This window comes from Chanodichthys erythropterus, chromosome 11 (assembly GCF_024489055.1).
Source record: "Chanodichthys erythropterus isolate Z2021 chromosome 11, ASM2448905v1, whole genome shotgun sequence".
Taxonomy (NCBI): domain Eukaryota; kingdom Metazoa; phylum Chordata; class Actinopteri; order Cypriniformes; family Xenocyprididae; genus Chanodichthys; species Chanodichthys erythropterus.
In genome coordinates this window covers 43,413,822-43,436,393 of record NC_090231.1, presented here as the reverse complement: position 1 = coordinate 43,436,393, position 22,572 = coordinate 43,413,822, and the positions used below count along the sequence as shown (strand labels likewise).

Below are 22,572 nucleotides of genomic sequence, written 5' to 3'. Positions count from 1 at the left end.
TGCTGCCATTTGGTGGCGCTATAACTTTGACTCACAATAGTTACATCCATGTGATCAGACTACTACAACCAACACACTCCTGAAGTTTCATAAACATCAATCAATGTATGCAGAAGTTATAACACATTTCCTGTTTCCCTTTTCTCGCCATAAATTCGTTGCCTCGCCACGGCCAAACCGTTTGAGATATCCAAAATCCGTTTGCAATTAAACAACTTCAATGTGTTCGCAACAAGTTAAAAAAGCTTGGTGTAAATTGGATAAACCCTGTAGGAGTAGTAGTATAAAATTCATAGCCTGTTTTTTCAAAAAATTAACATTCAAACCAAAATAGCTGACTTCCTGTTGGTCGGAGCTAATGAATGTAAATTAGAAAATTGTCCGGCTTGATGAGAATAATATGTGTACCGAGTTTGGTGACTGTAGGAAAAACTAACCCCCCACTTTTGTCAAAAGGTGGCGCTACTGAGCCCCTCCACCACGCCCATTTCTATGGCTTTGTCCATGTCTACTGGTTGACAATATTGATGTGTGTGTCGAGTTTCATGCAATTTGAAGCATGTTAAGAGCCTCAAAAACACTCAAGAATATTATTACAGTTTGACCTGTTGCCATGGCAACAATATTTCAAATATCAAAAATCCTGTCATAGGTCTACATCTGCTGTGTATTGACATTACACTGATGAAGTTTGAAGCAAATCAGGTAAAAATAAGAGGGTGATCTCAAAGCATTTTAAAAGTGATACACTTCTTGCTGCCATTTGGTGGCGCTATAACTTTGACTCACAATAGTTACATCCATGTGATCAGACTACTACAACCAACACACTCCTGAAGTTTCATAAACATCAATCAATGTATGCAGAAGTTATAACACATTTCCTGTTTCCCTTTTCTCGCCATAAATTCGTTGCCTCGCCACGGCCAAACCGTTTGAGATATCCAAAATCCGTTTGCAATTAAACAACTTCAATGTGTTCGCAACAAGTTAAAAAAAGCTTGGTGTAAAATGGATAAACCCTGTAGGAGTAGTAGTATAAAATTCATAGCCCGTTTTTTCAAAAAATTAACATTCAAACCAAAATAGCTGACTTCCTGTTGGTCGGAGCTAATGAATGTAAATTAGAAAATTGTCCGGCTTGATGAGAATAATATGTGTACCGAGTTTGGTGACTGTAGGAAAAACTAACCCCCCCACTTTTGTCAAAAGGTGGCGCTACTGAGCCCCTCCACCACGCCCATTTCTATGGCTTTGTCCATGTCTACTGGTTGACAATATTGATGTGTGTGTCGAGTTTCATGCAATTTGAAGCATGTTAAGAGCCTCAAAAACACTCAAGAATATTATTACAGTTTGACCTGTTGCCATGGCAACAATATTTCAAATATCAAAAATCCTGTCATAGGTCTACATCTGCTGTGTATTGACATTACACTGATGAAGTTTGAAGCAAATCAGGTAAAAATAAGAGGGTGATCTCAAAACATTTCAAAAAGTGATACACTTCCTGCTGCCAGTTGGTGGCGCTATAACTTTGACTCACAATAGTCACATCCATGTGATCAGACTCCTATAACGAACACACTCGTGAAGTTTCATAAAGATCAATATATGTATTAAGACGTTATAACACATTTCCTGTTTCCTTTTTCTCGCCATAAATTCGTTGCCTCGCCACGGCCAAACCGTTCGAGATATCAAAAATCCCCTGGCAATTTTTAATCATCAGTGTCTTGACTTCATGCTGACCGAGTTTGGTGGCGATCGGATTAATCGTCTAGGAGGAGTATATCAAATTCCAGAGCATGCGTTTTTCAAACAACCCTTAATAGCTGACTTCCTGTTGGCGTGGCGATTAACTTAGAGCGCGAAAGTTGTTCGGCCCGATGAGGTCTATATGTGTACTGAGTTTCATACTAATACGTGCAAGCGTGTTTAATATATGGACCAAATTTTCAGACTTTTTTCAAGGGGGCGCTGTCGAGCCCCCCTGCCACGCCCGGGTACCAGCCTCTCCGGCGTCCTAATGGCCGCGGATTCCAATGTGTGTGCCAATTTTCAAGAGTTTTTGAGCATGTTAAGGCCCCCAAAAAGCCCCGGAAGACGGAAAAAAAAAAAAAATAAAAAAAAATAAAAAAATAAAAAAAAATAAATATAGCTGCGAGCAGCGATGGCGGGCCCAAGCCCGGTGGCACCGCCACCCCGGTGGCTTCAGGGCAACTGTGCACAGCGGGCAATAGGCACTTAAAACGGTTAAACATCAAAGGACTATGTCAAATTCACTCCACATTTACTGCACTACAAGGTGCCGTTATAGAGCCCCTCCTCCCTGCCCATTTTCAAAGGATTACATGTGCCAAGTTTTAACATTATTCTGATTAATTTTGAAGCAAATCAGGTAAAAATAAGAGGGTGATCTCAATGTATGCTGAAAGTGACACATTTTCTGCTTCCAGTTGGTGGCGCTATAACTTTGACTCACAATAGTTACATCCATGTGATCAGACTACTACAACCAACACACTCCTGAAGTTTCATAAACATCAATCAATGTATGTAGAAGTTATAACACATTTCCTGTTTCCCTTTTCTCGCCATAAATTCGTTGCCTCGCCACGGACAAACCGTTTGAGATATCCAAAATCCGTTTGCAATTAAACAACTTCAATGTGTTCGCAACAAGTTAAAAAAAGCTTGGTGTAAATTGGATAAACCCTGTAGGAGTAGTAGTATAAAATTCATAGCCTGTTTTTTCAAAAAATTAACATTCAAACCAAAATAGCTGACTTCCTGTTGGTCGGAGCTAATGAATGTAAATTAGAAAATTGTCCGGCTTGATGAGAATAATATGTGTACCGAGTTTGGTGACTGTAGGAAAAACTAACCCCCACTTTTGTCAAAAGGTGGCGCTACTGAGCCCCTCCACCACGCCCATTTCTATGGCTTTGTCCATGTCTACTGGTTGACAATATTGATGTGTGTGTCGAGTTTCATGCAATTTGAAGCATGTTAAGAGCCTCAAAAACACTCAAGAATATTATTACAGTTTGACCTGTTGCCATGGCAACAATATTTCAAATATCAAAAATCCTGTCATAGGTCTACATCTGCTGTGTATTGACATTACACTGATGAAGTTTGAAGCAAATCAGGTAAAAATAAGAGGGTGATCTCAAAACATTTCAAAAAGTGATACACTTCCTGCTGCCAGTTGGTGGCGCTATAACTTTGACTCACAATAGTCACATCCATGTGATCAGACTCCTATAACGAACACACTCGTGAAGTTTCATAAAGATCAATATATGTATTAAGACGTTATAACACATTTCCTGTTTCCTTTTTCTCGCCATAAATTCGTTGCCTCGCCACGGCCAAACCGTTCGAGATATCAAAAATCCCCTGGCAATTTTTAATCATCAGTGTCTTGACTTCATGCTGACCGAGTTTGGTGGCGATCGGATTAATCGTCTAGGAGGAGTATATCAAATTCAAGAGCATGCGTTTTTCAAACAACCCTTAATAGCTGACTTCCTGTTGGCGTGGCGATTAACTTAGAGCGCGAAAGTTGTTCGGCCCGATGAGGTCTATATGTGTACCGAGTTTCATACTAATACGTGCAAGCATGTTTAATATATGGACCAAATTTTCAGACTTTTTTCAAGGGGGCGCTGTCGAGCCCCCCTGCCACGCCCGGGTACCAGCCTCTCCGGCGTCCTAATGGCCGCGGATTCCAATGTGTGTGCCAATTTTCAAGAGTTTTTGAGCATGTTAAGGCCCCCAAAAAGCCCCGGAAGACGGAAAAAAAAAAATAATAATAATAATAATCCTTAGAAGAACAAGAGGGCCCTGCGCGAATTTTCGCTTGGGCCCTAATAATAATAATAATAATAATAATAATAATAATAATAATAATAATAATAATAATAATAATAATAATAATAATAAACGGAGCAATTCCAATAGGGTCCTCACACCATCGGTGCTCGGGCCCTAATAATAATAATAATAATAATAATAATAATAATAATAATAATAAACGGAGCAATTCCAATAGGGTCCTCACACCATCGGTGCTCGGGCCCTAATAATAATAATAATAATAATAATAATAATAATAATAATAATAATAATAATAATAATAATAATAATAATAATAATAATAATAATAAACATAAACGGAGCAATTCCAATAGGGTCCTAGGGTCCTCACACCATCGGTGCTCGGGCCCTAATAATAATAATAAACTGAGCAATTCCAATAGGGTCCTCACACCATCGGTGCTCGGGCCCTAATTAAAGCTGCAAGCAGCGTTGAGAGGGCCCTCGCACCCGGGCTCACCGCCACCCGTTGGCCTCAGGAAAACAGTGAACAGTGGGCGTCATGCATTTAAGTGAGTGAATACAGGAGAATTATGCCAAAGTCATTTCGAAATGCCACACTTCCTGCGGCCAACAGGTGGCGCTTTTACCGTAACTGAATTTTGCCATGTTGATGTCTTCAGGCCAGGACTATCATTGAACACGTGAAGTTTGAAGCAGATCGGACATTGTATGCCTGAGTTACAACAACTTCCTGTTTCTTTCGTGGCGTTAATCGCATACATTAGCAGATCGGTACGCACTTACACTGCTGTCCATCTCGAATGACGACGCATCTATTGATTACTATGGTTTTTTTAAAATAGCAACGTGGAAAACAGACAGATAGTTCAGATAATGTATGTTTCAATCGATGGATGCGCAAAACGTTACAACAACGATAATCAGAAAGCCTGGACAAAACAATCACTCTTGGTAAACTGTTAACTGCGAGTGCCGTCTGCTCTAATGTCCAGCCATTTACGCCGTCATCACCCGGGTGTTGATACAGGTGAGACCTGACCAGCACACGTTGCTATCTGTGTTTAAACTAACTCATTTAAGCCTCGCTGATTTAAACCTTCAAGAACAAGACGCGAAAGAGAACTCGCACGCGCTGAGAGAAGATTTGTGTGCACTCATCCGAAGCGCGCACACGCTTATTTCAGTCAGCGCACAAATACTGAGTTCTCTTTCAAGTCTTGCGCTTCAGCGGACAAATTCATACAAAAATTATGTCAACATGCCCGTCTTAGCGAGTATCCTAGCAAACATAGTCGGTTATGTGAACATATTAGTCGAGAAAGACAGCGCATGTGTAACACTATATGTACTGGATGTGCATGTCTTATAGGGAAAAAAAAAAAACTATTCCTGCTGCCTGTATTTAATGTTAAATCAAACAACAAATAACAAAGAAATCACTCTTGACTGAATAGTTTTGTAACTTCAATAATGATTAATCTTTATTTTATACAGTAAAGATAATATGCAGTGATATTTTATATTTGATTACTTTATCCATTTTCTGTACGTGAAAACTACTGTTAAATACCTGAAAAACCTGTAAAGCACTGTTCCTGGATCCTGGATATATTTTTTCGCTCTTCTGTATTCTTTTTCATGTATTATAGAAGTATCGGATCGGGACACGGTATCGGTAGATACTCAAAATCAAATGACTCAGACCCGAGGGCAAAAAAATGTGATCGGGACATCCCTAAAATAAGCAACTCAAATATTTTAAGTAAAGAATAATTAGAAATAACAATGAAGTCAAACTGAAATTTTTTTAATTTTAGTTTTATTTAATGTTAAAGTCAACTGTAATTAAAACTATTGTTTACTATACATGTGTTTCTTTTTTTTCAATTATTTTGCTGCAGTGGTTACTCAAAACATTTAAGTAAACAACTCAAAGATTAGTAGAACTTAGATATTTTATACTACACAAATTCATTAATTATAATTAAAATTGAAATACTGAATAAACTAACACCTAATCTTTACGGTTTAGTATTAGTTAACAGCGCACCAGTATGCACTAATGTAACCATCAAAGAGACTATCACTATTTACTTGCATGAACTGTTAACCCTCTGGAATCTGAGGCTGATTTGGGGCCTGGAGAAGTTTTGACATTTGTGCTTTTTTCAGTTGTTCATAAACATATTAATGACACAAGTGTCATTACACTGTATTCAGCACAAACTAGGCAACCATAATATGTGAGGAACATGTATGCACATGTTTGTGTTTTTGAAGGAATAACGTTTATGCGTGGCTATTGAAAAAACAAAAAAAATTAAGACACTGAAATAAGGCCAAAAATATATATTAAATCTGTGTTTACAAGACTTCTGGGTATTGGAGGTTGTAGGCTAGAGTTTTTGCTTAAAAATTATGTAAAAATTATAATGCCTACTTGTTCATATAAAACAATATATTGATTTAGTTTTTGTAAGACACTTTTTGTCAAGAAACAGTACGCGTGGAGGCGTGAATCATCATGAATAATGGGTCATTTACACCTGAGAAGACAAAAGAATCACATAAAGAACCTCTAATGGTGCTGCATAATAATGAGGCCTTTCAGTCAGGTAGGCTGTGAAAAAAACCTCTGTAATCATGTCTCAGCTCAATTTAAAATAATGGTATTCTATTATATTCTTTAAAATATAATGTATTTCTGTGATGCAAAGAGTCTGAATATAGATTTTTAGTTTAAAAGCATGCACATTTGGAGAAATATTGATGGATTCTCATATGTTTGTCAATTTTCTCTACAGAGGAGTTATATTTGTTCTATATTCATTGACATCACTATGAGCGCTGGTGTTTTCAATTCATACTTGCAGCCGGAGGGCGCTCTGTACACCTTTAGTCCACAAATTATTCTAAAGAAGAGGACATTTCAGGAATGGTGTTTTCAATTCATACTTGCAGTCGGAGGGCCCTCTGTGTGCACACTTAGTCCACAAATTATTCTAAAGAAGAAGAGGACATATCAGGAACTAACGGCATGTCTTCCAGAGGTCGCTAACCATGGCTTTTACATACAGATAAAAACTTTTCAAGACAATAAATACATGATTGAGATGATGTATGCCTGTATTGACTCATAATTTGCCTCTGAATAGCGCTCCCTCCGTGGGCGTGGCCACATTAGCAGATAATGAGCTGAATCACGAACTTCTGACATGCGTCTCTTTTCATACAGATTACATAAACACAGAATTTTTGTTTTCGATATGACTTACATGATTTAAAACCTGACATTTCAACGTGTCTTTAGACATAAGTCAAAATTTTTTGTGATTAGTATTCACTAAGTTATAGTTCATTTTCAGAGAACTATCAGATTAAACTTTGCTCAGAGGGAGAGGACAGATCATGCATCATTTTAGTTTTCTTTATTTTGCAAAAAGCACAACATTTTGTTTTTACTGAGTGTATACAAATAAAGAAGATATTCTATAGTTTCAATTGATTACTTAGGTCTATAACAAAAAAAAATGACGGAGTGTTTTAAGTCTGCTTTGCTGCAATGTGAAAAAAACCTGCAAAACGCGCCGGCGCGGTTTCAGACCTCAGAGAGTTAATCAACATGCAGTATATATATAGCCTTGATACAGCCCATTCTCGACCTAACCACAGGCACTATCCTTCACCACGATGGTAACCCTAAAAACTTAATCACAGAAACACATTTAAATACCAAAATAACAGAACATTGAACAATAACCTTTCCCTGTATTAATCTTGTGCAAAAACACACAAAATAACACTCAATTTCAACTAGGGATGCACTGATATTTTTTGGGGCCGATGCCGATTTTAACGAACAATTATTGGCCGATACCAATATTTGTCACTTCCTCACTTATTTGAGATTTTGTCATCAAAATAGATAGTATTTTGAACATGTTTTAAATATGCAAAGTTCAAAAACACTTGCATTAAAATATGCTAGCAGGTTTATTACCACATCATTAAATAATTTTTTATGAACATGGATTGGATCCATTTAACATTCAGCAGGACTACATAAAGACAACAGAAAGATACATATGAAATAAACACTGCTTTTTAGGCAGATTTAACAGTTTTCAGGTACAGAAATAAAATAAACAAAAGTAAAATAACACTGCATATTCATCACTGTACAAATTATATACATATTAATTCTTTATTGTAACTTTATTGTGATTAATCTTCTAATTTGTTTTTGTATACATTTTAATATTTTTTAAGCTTCAATATGTATGAGATCTGCACCATCTCCTTTACTAAGGCGGGACTCCTATTTTTACGGGTTTTCTCGTCTATGGAGCTATAAGGGTAATGGAGAATATGCAGTTCTTCAGAGACATTTTGCAGATATAAAGTCTGTCAGTTTATTAAGCACCCCCGAAAATCTGTATGTATTTGTTTACTGTTAGTTGTAAGTGTTTTGAGTAATTCGCTGTATGTGGATCATCCACATACAGTGAATTACTCAAAACAAAAGCTACAGTAATTTTTTGTTGCTGTTTAAAAGCAGAGGTTCTGTTCTTTAATTTTGGTATGTTGTATGTTCAGATAATTAAACAAAATTCTGTGGGCTATGAAAGTGAAAATGATCAAAAATGCTGGTGGGCAATTTTCTTTTTTTTTTAAATGCTAGCGGGGAAAGAGTTAATAATAATACTAAAAAGGAATCATTATATGTATTTTATCAACTGTATATATTTCTCTAAAAAAATATAGTTCCAACAACTTTTGATAATTTCATTTATGACACCTCCAGTCTTTTTAATAGATGTCAATTTATTTTTATTATTATTATTATTATTATTACTATTATTACTACTAATATAGTAGTAGGCAAAGGGGGAGGAGTTGCTGTAATTTATAGTAATATTTACAGTATCAGCCAGAAGTCTTTCAAATATAATTCCTTCGAATTCGTAAGTTGACATTTGTGTTGGCTACTGTATACAGGCCACCAGGGCACAATACAGACTTTATCAAAGAGACTGCCGATTTTCTATCAGAATTAGTACTAGCTGCAGATAAAGTCCTTGTTGTTGGTGATTTTAATATCAATGTAGATAATAAAAAAAGACTCATTAGGATTGGCATTTACAGACATTCTAAACTCTATTGGTGTTAGACAACGTGTCGGGACCCACTCATTGTCGTAATCATACTTTAGATCTAATATTGTCACATGGAATCGATATTGATGCCGTTGAAATTCTGCAGCAGAGTGACGACATCTCAGATCATTATCTAGTCTCGTGTATATTACATTTAGTGAAAGCGGCTAAACTGCCTCCCTGCCATAAATATGGTAGAACCATCTATTCTACCACTAAAGATCACTTTATAAATAATCTTCCTGATCAGTTTCATCGCCTTAGCATACCAGACAGCTTAGAAGACCTCGATATTGCAACAGAAACTATTGACTCTCTCTTTTCCAGCACATTAGACTCAGTTGCTCCTTTGCGTTTAAAAAAGATTAAGGAAATTAATTCAACACCATGGTACAATGAGCACACGCGGGCCCTAAAAACAGCAGTTAGAAAAATGGAGCGCAGCTGGAAGAAAACAAAACTAGAAGTATTTCACATTTCGTGGAGAGAGAAAATGACTGAGTACAGAAAGGCCTTAAAAACTGCTAGATCTGCCTATTTTTCAAAACTTTTAGAAGAAAATAAACACAACCCTAGGTATTTATTTGATACAGTGGCTAAATTAACAAGAAATAAAGCTTCAACTTCTGATGTTTCCAAAGAGCACAGCAGTAATGACTTTATGAACTTCTTTACTTGCAATATTGATAATATTAGAGAAAAAAAATTATAACCATGCAACAGTCTACTACAGTCTTGTGTCAAACAGTGCACTGTAGTGTCCCTAAAGAAAAATTCAATTCATTTACTGCTTTAGGAGAGGAAGAATTGTCTAAACTTGTTAAATCATCAAAATCATCCACATGTATGTTAGACCCTATACCGACTAAGCTATTGAAAGAGATGCTTCCAGAGGTCATAGATCCTCTTCTTAATATTGTTAATTCATCTTTATCATTAGGATACGTACCAAAAACCTTTAAGCTGGCTGTTATTAAACCTCTTATTAAAAACCACAACTTGATCCTAGAGAATTAGTCAATTACAGGCCGATCTCAAATCTTACTTTTCTGTCAAAAATACTAGAAAAGGCAGTTTCATCACAACGATGTTCCTTTTTAGAAAGAAATAGTATCTGTAAAGATTTCCAGTCAGGATTAGTCAGGATAGTACTGAGACTGCTCTCATTAGAGTTACTAATGATTTGCTCTTATCATCAGATCGTGGTTGTATCTCTCTATTAGTGTTACTGGATCTTAGTGCTGCATTTGACACTATTGATCACAATATTCTTCTAAACAGACACGAAAATTATGTTGGCATTAGTGGAATTGCATTGGCATGGTTCAAATCATACTTATCTGACCGTTATCAGTTTGTAGTAGTAAACGATGAGATGTCATATCAATCACAACTTAAATATGGAGTACCGCAAGGCTAAGTACTGGGACTGTTGCTTTTTACTCTGTACATGCTACCCTTGGGAGATATCATTAGGAAGCATGGCATTAATTTTTTATTGTTACGCTGATGATACTCAGCATTGTTACGCTGATGATACTCAGCTATATTTCTTTGCGCCCTGACGAAAATCAACAATTCGCTAAATTAACAAAATGTATAGCTGATATAAAAAACTGGATGACCAGTAATTTCCTACTACTAAATTCAGGAGATTCAGGAGATTCTAATTTTTGGACCGAAAACTTCTTCACGCAATAATCTAGAATACTGTCTAACACTTGATGGCTGCACTGTTAAGTTTTCGTCGTCAGCTAGGAACCTGGGTGTGCTCTTTGATACCAATCTTTCATTTGAAGGCCATGTTACTAGCATCTGTAAAACTGCATTCTTCCATCTGAAAAATATATCTGAACTCTGACTTATGCTCTCAATGAAAAATGCAGAACAGTTAGTTCATGCATTTATGACCTCAAGGCTAGACTACTGTAACGCTCTACTGGGTGGTTGTTCTGCTCACTCGATAAATAAACTACAGCTCGCACAAAATGCAGCAGCTAGAGTTCTTACTAGAACTAGGAAGTATGACCATATTAGCCCAGTTCTGTCATCACTGCATTGGCTTCCTGTTAAACATTGTATAGATTTTAAAATCTTGCTAATTACTTACAAAGCAGTAAATGGTTTAGCTCCCCAGTACCTAAGTGAGCTCTTAATACATTGTAGTCCTTCATGTTTATTGCGATCTCAGAATTAAGGCCAGCTGATAATACCTAGAACATCAAAATCAACCGCAGGCGGTAGATCCTTCTATTTGGCACCTAAACTCTGGAACAATCTTCCTAGCATTGTTCGGGAAGCAGACACACTCTGTCAGTTTAAATCTAGACTAAAAAAAATCTCTTTAACCTGGCATACACAACACATTATCAATTTATATTTTCAGATCTGTTAAAGGATTATTAGGCTGCATAAATTAGGTCAGCCTGAACCAGGAAGACTTCCTATAACACCATATGTACTTGTTACATCAGAAAAAGAATGGCATCTACGCTAATATTAGTCTTTCTGTTTATCCCGAGGTTTACCGTAGTCAACCGGATACGGACCGTATCCAGCTGAGACCAAGGACCAGTGCCATGACACGACCTCAACGCAGCCCTGAAGTATCAGCAGAGATCGAGTCAACTAGATCATCCATTTTGAAGACATCATCAACACGACAGCCAGTGCCACAGTTCCTCAACAGACCGTCCATACCGGCGTGATGAATACGATCCTCAACTGGACACGACCACAACGCAGCCCTGAAGTATCAGCAGAGATCGAGTCAACTGGATCATCCATTGTGAAGGCCTCATCGACACGACAGCCAGTGCCACAGTTCCTCTACAAGCCGACCATACCGGCGTGATGAATACGATCCTCAACTGGATGGAACTGAAATAAATACTTTGATTGTTGTGATCCTATCAGACTTATGATAGCAACCCGATTGTAACAAAGCACTGTTTGCCAGAGGAGAACTGGCCCCTCGAATAAGCCTGGTTTCTCCCAAGGTATTTTTTTTCTCCATTTTAACACCTATTTGCCACTTGTTTGCCACCTGATGGAGTTTGGGTTCCTTGCCGCTGTCACCTTCGGCTTGCTTAGTTGGGGACACTTGACATTTGATATTCAATAGTATTCTTGACATTTTTTCAACAGTGCTTCTGATCTGCCTGCATTGACACTATTATTTAAGAGCTGCTGTGCAGCCAAATTATGTACCAGTTATCAATGTAAAGCTGCTTTGACACAATCTGCATTGTAAAAAGGGCTATATAAATAAAGGTGACTTGACTTAATATATGAAGAGTTTTGTTGCAAAACGAGATAACTCCGTTTTTAACATTTATCAAAACATGTTTATTATTATGTTATGTTATTATTTTGTTTTATGGTGCTATTTAGCTGTATTTTTTAAGTTATGAAGGTTTAAATCAAAACAAACCAACTGCAGTTGAATTGATATTAATTGGAATGCACAACCAAAAATCAAGATTTTTGAAAAATTAAATTTGCAAAAATTTTTGCAACGAAACTCTTCATATAGACATTTAACTCACAACAAAGCAATTTCTATCAGATTAAAATATTTAACAGCATAACTTGAATATTATATTCACTATGAAAAAAGTTCCAAGACCTATTTAATTCTGTATAATAAATACAAACGGCATGTACCTGAGCTGATGGTGTTAGTATTTCGGGGCCCTGGTCCTCCTCGGCCCCTGCCAGTGCTGGAGCCACGGCCACGAACTCCACGCTTGGAACCCCTGTCCTCTGCCCCAACCCCTTTTGGCCTGGGCTCCCGCTCCCCTATCTCTTCCGTCTCTGATGCATTTGACAGCTCAGAATTTGTTCCTGTGGAGAAGACAAGGATAATTAAATGCGACATTCACGCAGCTGATAAACACCCCACTTTTGTATTTGCTTCTGATAGTTGCATGAAAAGAATGTTGGAAGCATTCCTATTTGAAGCCATTTAGGAACACAGGGTCAGTTATTTTTTTTGTAGTGCTTTTCACAAAAATATTGTAGGATAGTTACGTTGGCATATGATTTGAGATGTAGGTGTCTTTGTTTCTTCAGTAGAACACAAATGATGATTTTTAACTGCAACCGCTGCCATCTGTCAGTGGTATAATGCAAGTCAGCGGGAACTTGGACTATAAGAGTAAATAAAACACGACAGCGCGAGACATCACTGCCGTTGTCAGAGCACGATCAGACCTCATGAATCGAGTGAAGAATGCAGTTGGACATAGTGGTGTATTAGAGGTAAAAAAAATGATATAAATACTGTTCGGTTTCTCGCACAAACCGATCTTTTCGTGTTTAAGGACATCAATGTGTCGTCGCGAGCCGCAGAGTTTAATTTGGATTTGTCTGTCATGTTTTATTTACTCTTATAGTCCAAGTTCCCGCTGACTTGCATTATACCACTGACAGACGGCAGCGGTTGCAGTTAAAAATCATCATTTGTGTTCTACTGAAGAAACAAAGACACCTACATCTTGGATGCGCTGGGGGTAAGCAGATAAACATCAAATTTTAATTTTTGGGTGAACTATCCCTTTAATGTTATGAAGCAATGAGAACGTTCAACAATTTACAATAAGTATATTAGTTATTTTTGTTTTGTTTTTTGCGCACAAAAAGTATTCTCTACTATCACTATCACTGTAGTCACTTAGACAATGTCTTTAATACCTTTCTGGACATTGGAATGACAGTAATTACGTTGCTTTCTATGGGGGATTAAAAAAAAACTCTTGGATTTCAGCAAAACTATCTTAATTTGTGTTCCGAAGATGAAAGAAGGTCTTACGGGTTTGGAATGACAAGGGTGAGTACTTAATGACAGAAATTAAATTTTTGGGTGAATAAGGATGAAGTCATACCTCAAGGAAATTTTTTTATTATTCCCATTGTGTATGACTATAGAAAATAAAATGTTTTTTTTTTTTATTATAGAACATTGGTAAAATATTGTGTTGTGAAATTAAATATTAAAAGTGGTTTTGTTAAAAAAAAAAAAAAAAAAGAAAAAAAAAAGAAAAAGAATATAGCTGCGGGCAGCGATGACGGGCCAAAGCCTGGTGGCACCGCCACCCCGGTGGCTTCTGGGCAACTGTGCAGAGCGGGTAATAGGCAGTAAAAGTCAAACTATGTCAAAATTATTTGGACTATGTCAAATTCACTGCACATTTACTGCACTACAAGGTGGTGCTATAGAGCCCCTCCTTCCTGCTCGTTACTAAGGCTTTGTCCATGTCTACTGGATAGCAATTCTGACGTGTGTCGAGTTTCAAACAATTTGAAGCATGCTAAGAGTCTCAAAAGCATACAAAATGAATATTAAAGTTTGATGCGTTGCCAAGGCAACTGTGTTTGAGATATCATGATTCTTTTCAAAGGTCTACATCTGACATGTTTTGACATTATTTAAATGAAGTTTGAAGCAAATAGAGTAAACATAAGATGGTGATCTCAAAGCATGCTGAAAGAAACACATTTCCTGGTGCCAGTTGGTGCCGCTATAACTTTGACTCACAATAGTCACATCTATGTGATCAGCCTTGTAGAATGAAGACACAGCCGAAGATTCATCAAAATCAATTAAATGTATGCAGAAGTTATAACATTTTGTTTCCCTTTTCTTGCTATAAATGTTTTGCCTCGCCACGGCCAAACCATTTGAGATATCCAAAATCCGTTTGCAATTAAACAACTTCAATGTATTAGCACCAAGTAAAAAAAAATTGGTGTAAATTGTATGAACCCTGTTGGAGAAGTAGTATTAAGTTCAAGGCCTGTTTTTGCAAAAAATTTACATTCAAACCAAAATAGCTGACTTCCTGTTTGTCAGAGCTAATGAATGTAAATTAGAAAATTGTCCGGCTTGATTAGAACAATAAGTGTACCGAGTTTGGTTACTGTAGGAAAAACTAACCCCCCACTTTTGTCAAAAGGTGGCGCTACTGAGCCCCTTCACCACGCCCATTTCTATGGCTTTGTCCATGTCTACTGGTTGACAATATTGATGTGTGTGGATATTGAGGATTAAAACCTGACATTTCATTTTCTGAGTACTATCAGATTGGACTTCGTTCAGAGGGAGAGGAGAGATCACACATCATGTTAGTTTTCTTTATTTTACAAAAAGCACAACATTGCGTTTTTACTCAGTGTACACAAATAAAAGACATTCTATAGTTTCAATTGATATATTACTTATGTCTCTATGACAAGAATTGACGGAGTATTTAAAGTCTGTTTTGCTGCAATGTGAAAAAAATCCTGCAAAACGCGCCGACGCGTTTTCAGACCTCAGGGAGTTAAACTGATAATAATGTATGATGCTCTGTGTGTGTATGTGTGTCAGAGCATGTGAACACAGTTAAAACTAGAATAACATGCTGTATCGAAAATAGCCTATATGTGAAATAAGTTTTTTTTTTTTTTTTTAGTCGACTAGCCATTAGTTGACTAATCACATTTATATTAATTTAATTTCTTAAATACTGGAGAGAATAATCTATAATAATGAGCATTTACATAATATATGCTATATAGAACTCAAGTGAACAATCCCATAAAAGCTTCCCATAAATTCACTTTAAAGAAACGCTTTCTACAAAACAAAACTGAAGTGGTCAAAATCATGTCTAAACCCACTCTGTGTCTTCCGATATATTGCTCATCTTATGATGCATCTTACTCGTGCCGTTCACTTAAATAAATTATTTTAAAACATAACATGTACAAAAACGGCACAAGAAGCCAGCCAACATGGCTGTGAGCATCAGACCAAATGCAACCGTGAGCAATTAAAGACCTATTAAGATCATTTAAGGCAAAAGAGCTGAAAAATGATCAAAAATGATCACTTTCGACCAATAGGTGGCACTGTGACCAAATTAATGTGGTATGGTCAGAGTGAGGTGACAATGACACTTGCAAAGTTTGGTGTCAATATGTCAAAGCATTGCAGAGATACAGCTTCAAGAGTGTGTTTTCCATCATGCCTCAAATTCGTTGCTCCGGTATACGAAAAAGGTTTGACATTTCAACTTGAAATCCATAACTTTTTGTCGGCATGGTCTGAAGACGATACGGTTCGATTTTGGTGAAAATCGGAGCAACGGTCTAGGAGGAGTTTGAAAAAGTAGGTTTTTAAAGTAAAACAATATGGCAGACAGGAAGTTCAGCCAACTATGGCAAATTTGCTATCTTTGTTCTCAGCATGACCCAGGGAATCTACTGAGACCAGTTTCATTACAATGAGTTAAAATAGTCAAAAGTTATTAGCATTTTCGTAAATTTTGTTATAACTTTTGACCACAAGGTGGCGCTGGTTCAAAACTTCTCAGGCTCCTTCAGGGCATTGTCCTGATGACACATACTGAGTTTCGTAAAGATACGCTAATGCGTTCGTAAAATAAAGCATTTTAGCACAAAATTCAAAATGGCTGACAGCCAAAATGGCCGATATGGGAAAATTGGATATCATTCGACTCAACGATGCCCAGAATCTATCAAGACCAAATTTATGATTTTTGGTGAAACCCATCAGAAGTTATAACCAAAAATATTCATTTTTCATATCTCCTGAGGCGCTGCACTGAAACACTGCATGATGCCTCAGGTCATGCTTGTGATGACATGTACCAAGTTTGGTCTGAATACGATAAAGCAGTGGAGAGATACAGCTTCAAGAGTGTGTTTTGCATCATGCCTCAAATTCATTGCTCCGTTATACGAAAACAGTTTGACGTATCGACTTGAAATCCATAACTTTTTTTCGGAATCGTCTGATGATGATATGGTTCGATTTTGGTGAAAATCAGAGCAACGGTCTAGGAGGAGTTCGAAAAAGTAGGTTTTTAAAGAAAAACAGTATGGCGGACAGGAAGTTCAGCTGACTATGGCAAATTTGATATCTATGTTCCCAGCATGACCCAAGAAATCTACTGAGACCAGTTTCATTACAATTGGTGAATACAGTCAAAAGTTATTAACATTTTTGTATATTTTGTTATAACTTTTGACCACAAGGTGGCGCTGTGCCGAAACTTCTCAGGCTCCTTCAGGGCATTGTCCTGATGACCCATACCGAGTTTCGTAATGATACTTGAATGCGTTCATAAAATACAGCACTTTAGCACAAGATTCAAAATGGACGACGGCCAAAATGGTTGAAATGGGAAAATTGGATATCATTCGACTCAGCATGACTCTCTGAAATCAACGAGACCAAAGTTATGATTTTTGGACAAACCCAAAATGACAATTTTTCATATCTCCGCACCAGTAGGTGGCACTGTGCCGGAACACTGCATGATGCCTCTGGTCATGCTTGTGATTACATGTACCAAGTTTGGTCTGAATACGATAAAGCGTTGCGGAGATACAGCTTTATGTCCATTTTCGCAAGCACTCTGCACAATTCGTTCGCTTATTTTACGAAAACTGTTTGAGGAATTGACTTGAATTCCATAACTTTTTGTCAGCATGGTCTGAAGATGGTCTGATTCAATTTTCGTGAAAATCGGAGTAACGGCCTAGGAGGAGTTCGAAAAAGTATGTTTTTCAGAAAATTCAAAATGGCGGGAAATTTTTCATGACGGAAAATGACGTCATATGGTACAGTCGATTTGACTTGAGCCAAGGAATCAGAGGAAAAAAGAATTTTGTTTCTAACCCTTACGGTTCAAAAGTTATTAACATAAACATAAGTGCAACTTTGGACAGCTGGTGGCGCTAGACGGATTGAGTTACAGACTCCAAATTCGCTGTGGACAAAGCTCAGACTGTCCTCTAACTGTGTGCCAAATTTCACAACTTTCCCGCAAGCGGTTCTATGGGCTGCCATAGACTTCAAGAGCGGAAGAAGAAGAAGAAGAAATATAGCTGCAAGCAGCAATTACGGGGCCAAGCACAAAAACGACACAAGAAGCCAGCCAACATGGCTGGCAGCATCAGACCAACAGCAGCAGTTAGCAATTAGAAAAAAAAGTTATTAGCATTTTTGTCAATTTTGTTATAACTTTTGACCACAAGGTGGTGCTGGTCCGAACCTTCTCAGGCTCTTTTAGGGCATTGTCCTGATGACCCATACCAAATTTATGAATTTTGGTCAAACCCATCAGAAGTTATAAGCAAAAATAGCCATTTTTCTTATCTCCGCACCAGTAGGTGGCGCTGCGCCGAAACACTGCATGATGCCTCAGGTCATACTTGTGATGACAGGTACCAAGGTTGGTCTAAATACGATAAAGAAGTGCAGAGATACAGCTACAAGAGTGTGTTTTACAACATGCCTCAAATTCATTGCTCCGGTATACGAAAACGGTTTAACGTATCGACTTGAAATCCATAACTTTTTGTCGGCATGGTCTGTAGATGATACAGTTCAATTTTGGTGAAAATCAGAGCAATGGTGTAGGAGGAGTTCGAAAAAGTAGGTTTTTAAAGTGAAACAATATGGCGGACAGGAAGTTCAGCCGACTATAGCAAATTTGATATATATGTTCTCAACATGACCCAAGGAATCAACTGAGACCAGTTTCATTACAATTGGTGAATACAGTCAAAAGTTATTAGCATTTTTGTAAATTTCATAATCACTTTTGACCACAAGGTGGCACTGGTCCGAAACTTCTCAGGCTCCTTCAGGGCATTATTCTGATGACCTATACAGAGTTTCGTAACGATACTTGAATGCGTTCATAAAATACAGCACTTTAGCACAAAATTCAAAATGGACGACGGCCAAAATGGTTGAAATGGGAAAATTGGATATCATTCGACTCGGCATGATTCCCCGAATCCAACGAGACCAAAGTTATGATTTTTGGACAAACCCATATGAAGTTATAAGCAAAAAAATCCATTTTTCATATCTCCACTCCAGTAGGTGGCGCTGCGCCGAAACACTGTATGATGCCTCAGGTCATGATTGTGATTACACGTACCAAGTTTGGTCTGAATATGATAAAGCATTGCAGAGATACAGCTTCAAGAGTAGTTTTTGCATCATGCCTCAAATTCGTTGCTCTGGTATACGAAAACGTTTTGACTTAGACTTGAAATCCATAACTTTTTGTCAGCATGGTCTGACGATGACACGGTTCAATTTTGGTGAAAATCGGAGCAACGGTCTAGGAGGAGTTCGAAAAAGTAGGTTTTTAAAGAAAAACAATATGGCGGACAGGAAGTTTAGCTGACTATGGCAAATTTGATATCTTTGTTCTCAGCATGACCCAAGGAATCAACTGAGTTTCATTACAATTGGTGAATACAGTCAAAAGTTATTAGCATTTTTGTAAATTTTGTTATAACTTTTGACCACAAGGAGGCGCTGTGCCGAAACTTCTCAGGCTCCTTCAGGGCATTGTGCTGATGACCCATACCAAGTTTTGTAAAGATACGTTAATGCGTTCGTAAAATACAGCATTTTAGCACAAAATTCAAAATGGCCGACGGCCAAAATGGCCGATATGGGAAAATTTTTTGAAAAAAACAAAAAAAAACACTGCATGGTACCTCAGGTCATGCTTGTGATGACATGTACCAAGTTTGGTCTGAATACGATAAAGTGTTGCGGAGATACAGCCTTACTTCTGTTTTCGCAAGCACTACGTACAATTCGTTCGTTAGTTTTTCGAAAACGGTTTGAGGAATCAACTTGAATTCCATAACTTTTTGTCAGCATGGTGTGAAGATGATCTGATTCAATTTTCATGAAAATCGGAGTAACGGCCTAGGAGGAGTTCGAAAAAGTAAGTTTTTCAGAAAATTCAAAATGGCGGAAAAATTTTGCGTTCGATTCGTCTTGAGCCAAGGAATAAGAGGAAAAAAGAATTTTGTTTCTAGCCCTTATGGTTCAAAAGTTAACATAAACATAAGTGCAACTTTGGACAGCTGGTGGCGCTAGAGGGATTGAGATAGAGACTCCAAATTTGCTGTGGACAAAGGTCAGACTGTCCTCTAACTGTGTGCCAAATTTCACAACTTTCCCGCAAGCGGTTCTATGGGTTGCCATAGACTTCAAGAGCGGAAGAAGAAGAAGAAGAAGAATAAAAAAAAATAAATAAATAAAAATAAAAAAAAGAACGCCAACAATAACAATAGGTGCCTCCGTACCTTCGGTGCTTGGCCCCTAATAATAATAAAAAAAAAAAAAAAAAAAAAGAACGCCAACAACAACAATAGGTGCCTCCGCACCTTCGGTGCTTGGCCCCTAAAAAAAAAAAAAAAAAAAAAGAACGCCAACAATAACAATAGGTGCCTCCGCACCTTCGGTGCTTGGCCCCTAAAAAAAAAAAAAAAAAAAGAACGCCAACAATAACAATAGGTGCCTCCGCACCTTCGGTGCTTGGCCCCTAAATATAGCTGCAAGCAGCAATTATGGGGCCAAGCACAAAAACGGCACAAGAAACCAGCCAACACGGCTGGGAGCATCAGACCAACTGCAACAGTGAACAATTAAAGACGTATTAAGATCATTTTAGGCATAAGAGCTGAAAAATTTTCAAAAATGGGGATTTACTGGTTCATAACTTTCGACCAATAGGTGGCGCTGTGTCCAAATTGTTGTGGTATGGTCAGAGTGAGGTGACAATGACACTTCCAAAGTTTGGTGTCAATATGTCAAAGCACTGAAGAGATACAGCTTCAAGAGTCATTTTTGAATCATGCCTCAAATTCTTTGCTCTGGTATACAAAAACGGTTTGACATATGGACTTGAAATCCATAACTTTTTGTCGGCATGGTCTGAAGATGACACTGTTCAATTTTGGTGAAAATCGGAGCAACGGTCTAGGAGGAGTTCGAAAAAGTAGGTTTTTAAAGAAAAACATTATGGCGGACAGGACGTTTAGCTGACTATGGCAAATTTGATATCTATGTTCTCAGCATAACCCAAGGAATCTACATAGACCAGTTTCATTACAATTGGTGAATATAGACAAAAGTTATTAGCATTTTTGTAAATTTTGTTATAACTTTTGACCACGAGGTGGCGCTGGTCCGAAACTTCTCAGGCTCCTTCAGGGCATTGTCCTGATGACCCATACCAAATTTATGAATTTTGGTCAAACTCATCAGAAGTTATGAGCAAAATAACAATTTTTCATATCTCCACTCCAGTAGGTGGCGCTGCACCGAAACACTGTATAATGCCTCAGGTCATGCTTGTGATGACATGTACCAAGTTTGGTCTAAATATGTCAAAGCATTGTAGAGATACAGCTTCAAGGGTAATTTGTGCATCACATCTCAAATTCTTTGCTCCGGTATATGAAAACGGTTTGACTTATCGACTTGGAATCCATAACTTTTTGTCGGCATGGTCTGAAGATGACACGGTTCAATTTTGGTGAAAATTGGAGCAACGGTCTAGGAGGAGTTAGAAAAAGTAGGTTTTTGAAGAAAAACAATATGGCGGACAGGAAGTTTAGCTGACTATAGCAAATGTGATATCTATGTTCTCAGCATGACCCAAGGAATCTACTGAGACCAGTTTCATTACAATTGGTGAATACAGTCAAAAGTTATTAGCATTTTTGTAAATTTTGTTATAACTTTTGACCACAAGGTGGCGCTGTGCCGAAACTTCTCAGGCTCCTTCAGGGCATTGTGCTGATGACCCATACCAAGTTTTGTAAAGATACGTTAATGCGTTCGTAAAATACAGCATTTTAGCACAAAATTCAAAATGGCCGATATGGGAAAATTGGATATCATTCGACTCGGCATGATTCCCCGAATCCAACGAGACCAAATTTATGATTTTTGGACAAACCCATCAGAAGTTATAAGCAAAAATACCCATTTTTCATATCTCCGCACCAGTAGGTGGCGCTGCGCCGAAACACTGCATGGTACCTCAGGTCATGCTTGTGATGACATGTACCAAGTTTGGTCTGAATACGATAAAGCGTTGCGGAGATACAGCCTTACTTCTGTTTTCGCAAGCACTACGTACAATTCGTTCGTGAGTTTTTCGAAAACGGTTTGAGGAATCAACTTGAATTCCATAACTTTTTGTCAGCATGGTCTGAAGATGATCTGATTCAATTTTCATGAAAATCGGAGTAACGGCCTAGGAGGAGTTCGAAAAAGTAAGTTTTTCAGAAAATTCAAAATGGCGGAAAAATTTTCATGACGGAAAATGACGTCATAGGGTGCGTTCGATTCGTCTTGACCCAAGGAATCAGAGGAAAAAATTTTGTTTCTAGCCCTTATGGTTCAAAAGTTATTAACATAAACATAAGTGCAACTTTGGACAGCTGGTGGCGCTAGAGGGATTGAGATAGAGACTCCAAATTTGCTGTGGACAAAGGTCAGACTGTCCTCTAACTGTGTGCCAAATTTCACAACTTTCCCGCAAGCGGTTCTATGGGTTGCCATAGACTTCAAGAGCGGAAGAAGAAGAAGAAGAAGAATAAAAAAAAAAATAAAAAAAAAGAACGCCAACAATAACAATAGGTGCCTCCGCACCTTCGGTGCTTGGCCCCTAAAAAGAACGGCAACAATAACAATAGGTGCCTCCGCACCTTCGGTACTTGGCCCCTA

General features: G+C 37.7%; 1 protein-coding gene across 5 annotated transcripts in view; it reads right to left on the bottom strand.

Moving 5' to 3' along the window:
• fxr2 (FMR1 autosomal homolog 2) overlaps positions 1-22,572 on the bottom strand; it is a 156,363-nt gene that overhangs the window by 75,872 nt on the left and 57,919 nt on the right. For all 5 annotated transcript variants that reach the window (XM_067399868.1, XM_067399867.1, XM_067399869.1 and 2 more), the window contains exon 13: positions 12,672-12,851. In XM_067399868.1, coding sequence (XP_067255969.1) covers positions 12,672-12,851 — 180 coding nt within the window. The remainder of the gene's footprint in view (positions 1-12,671; positions 12,852-22,572) is intronic.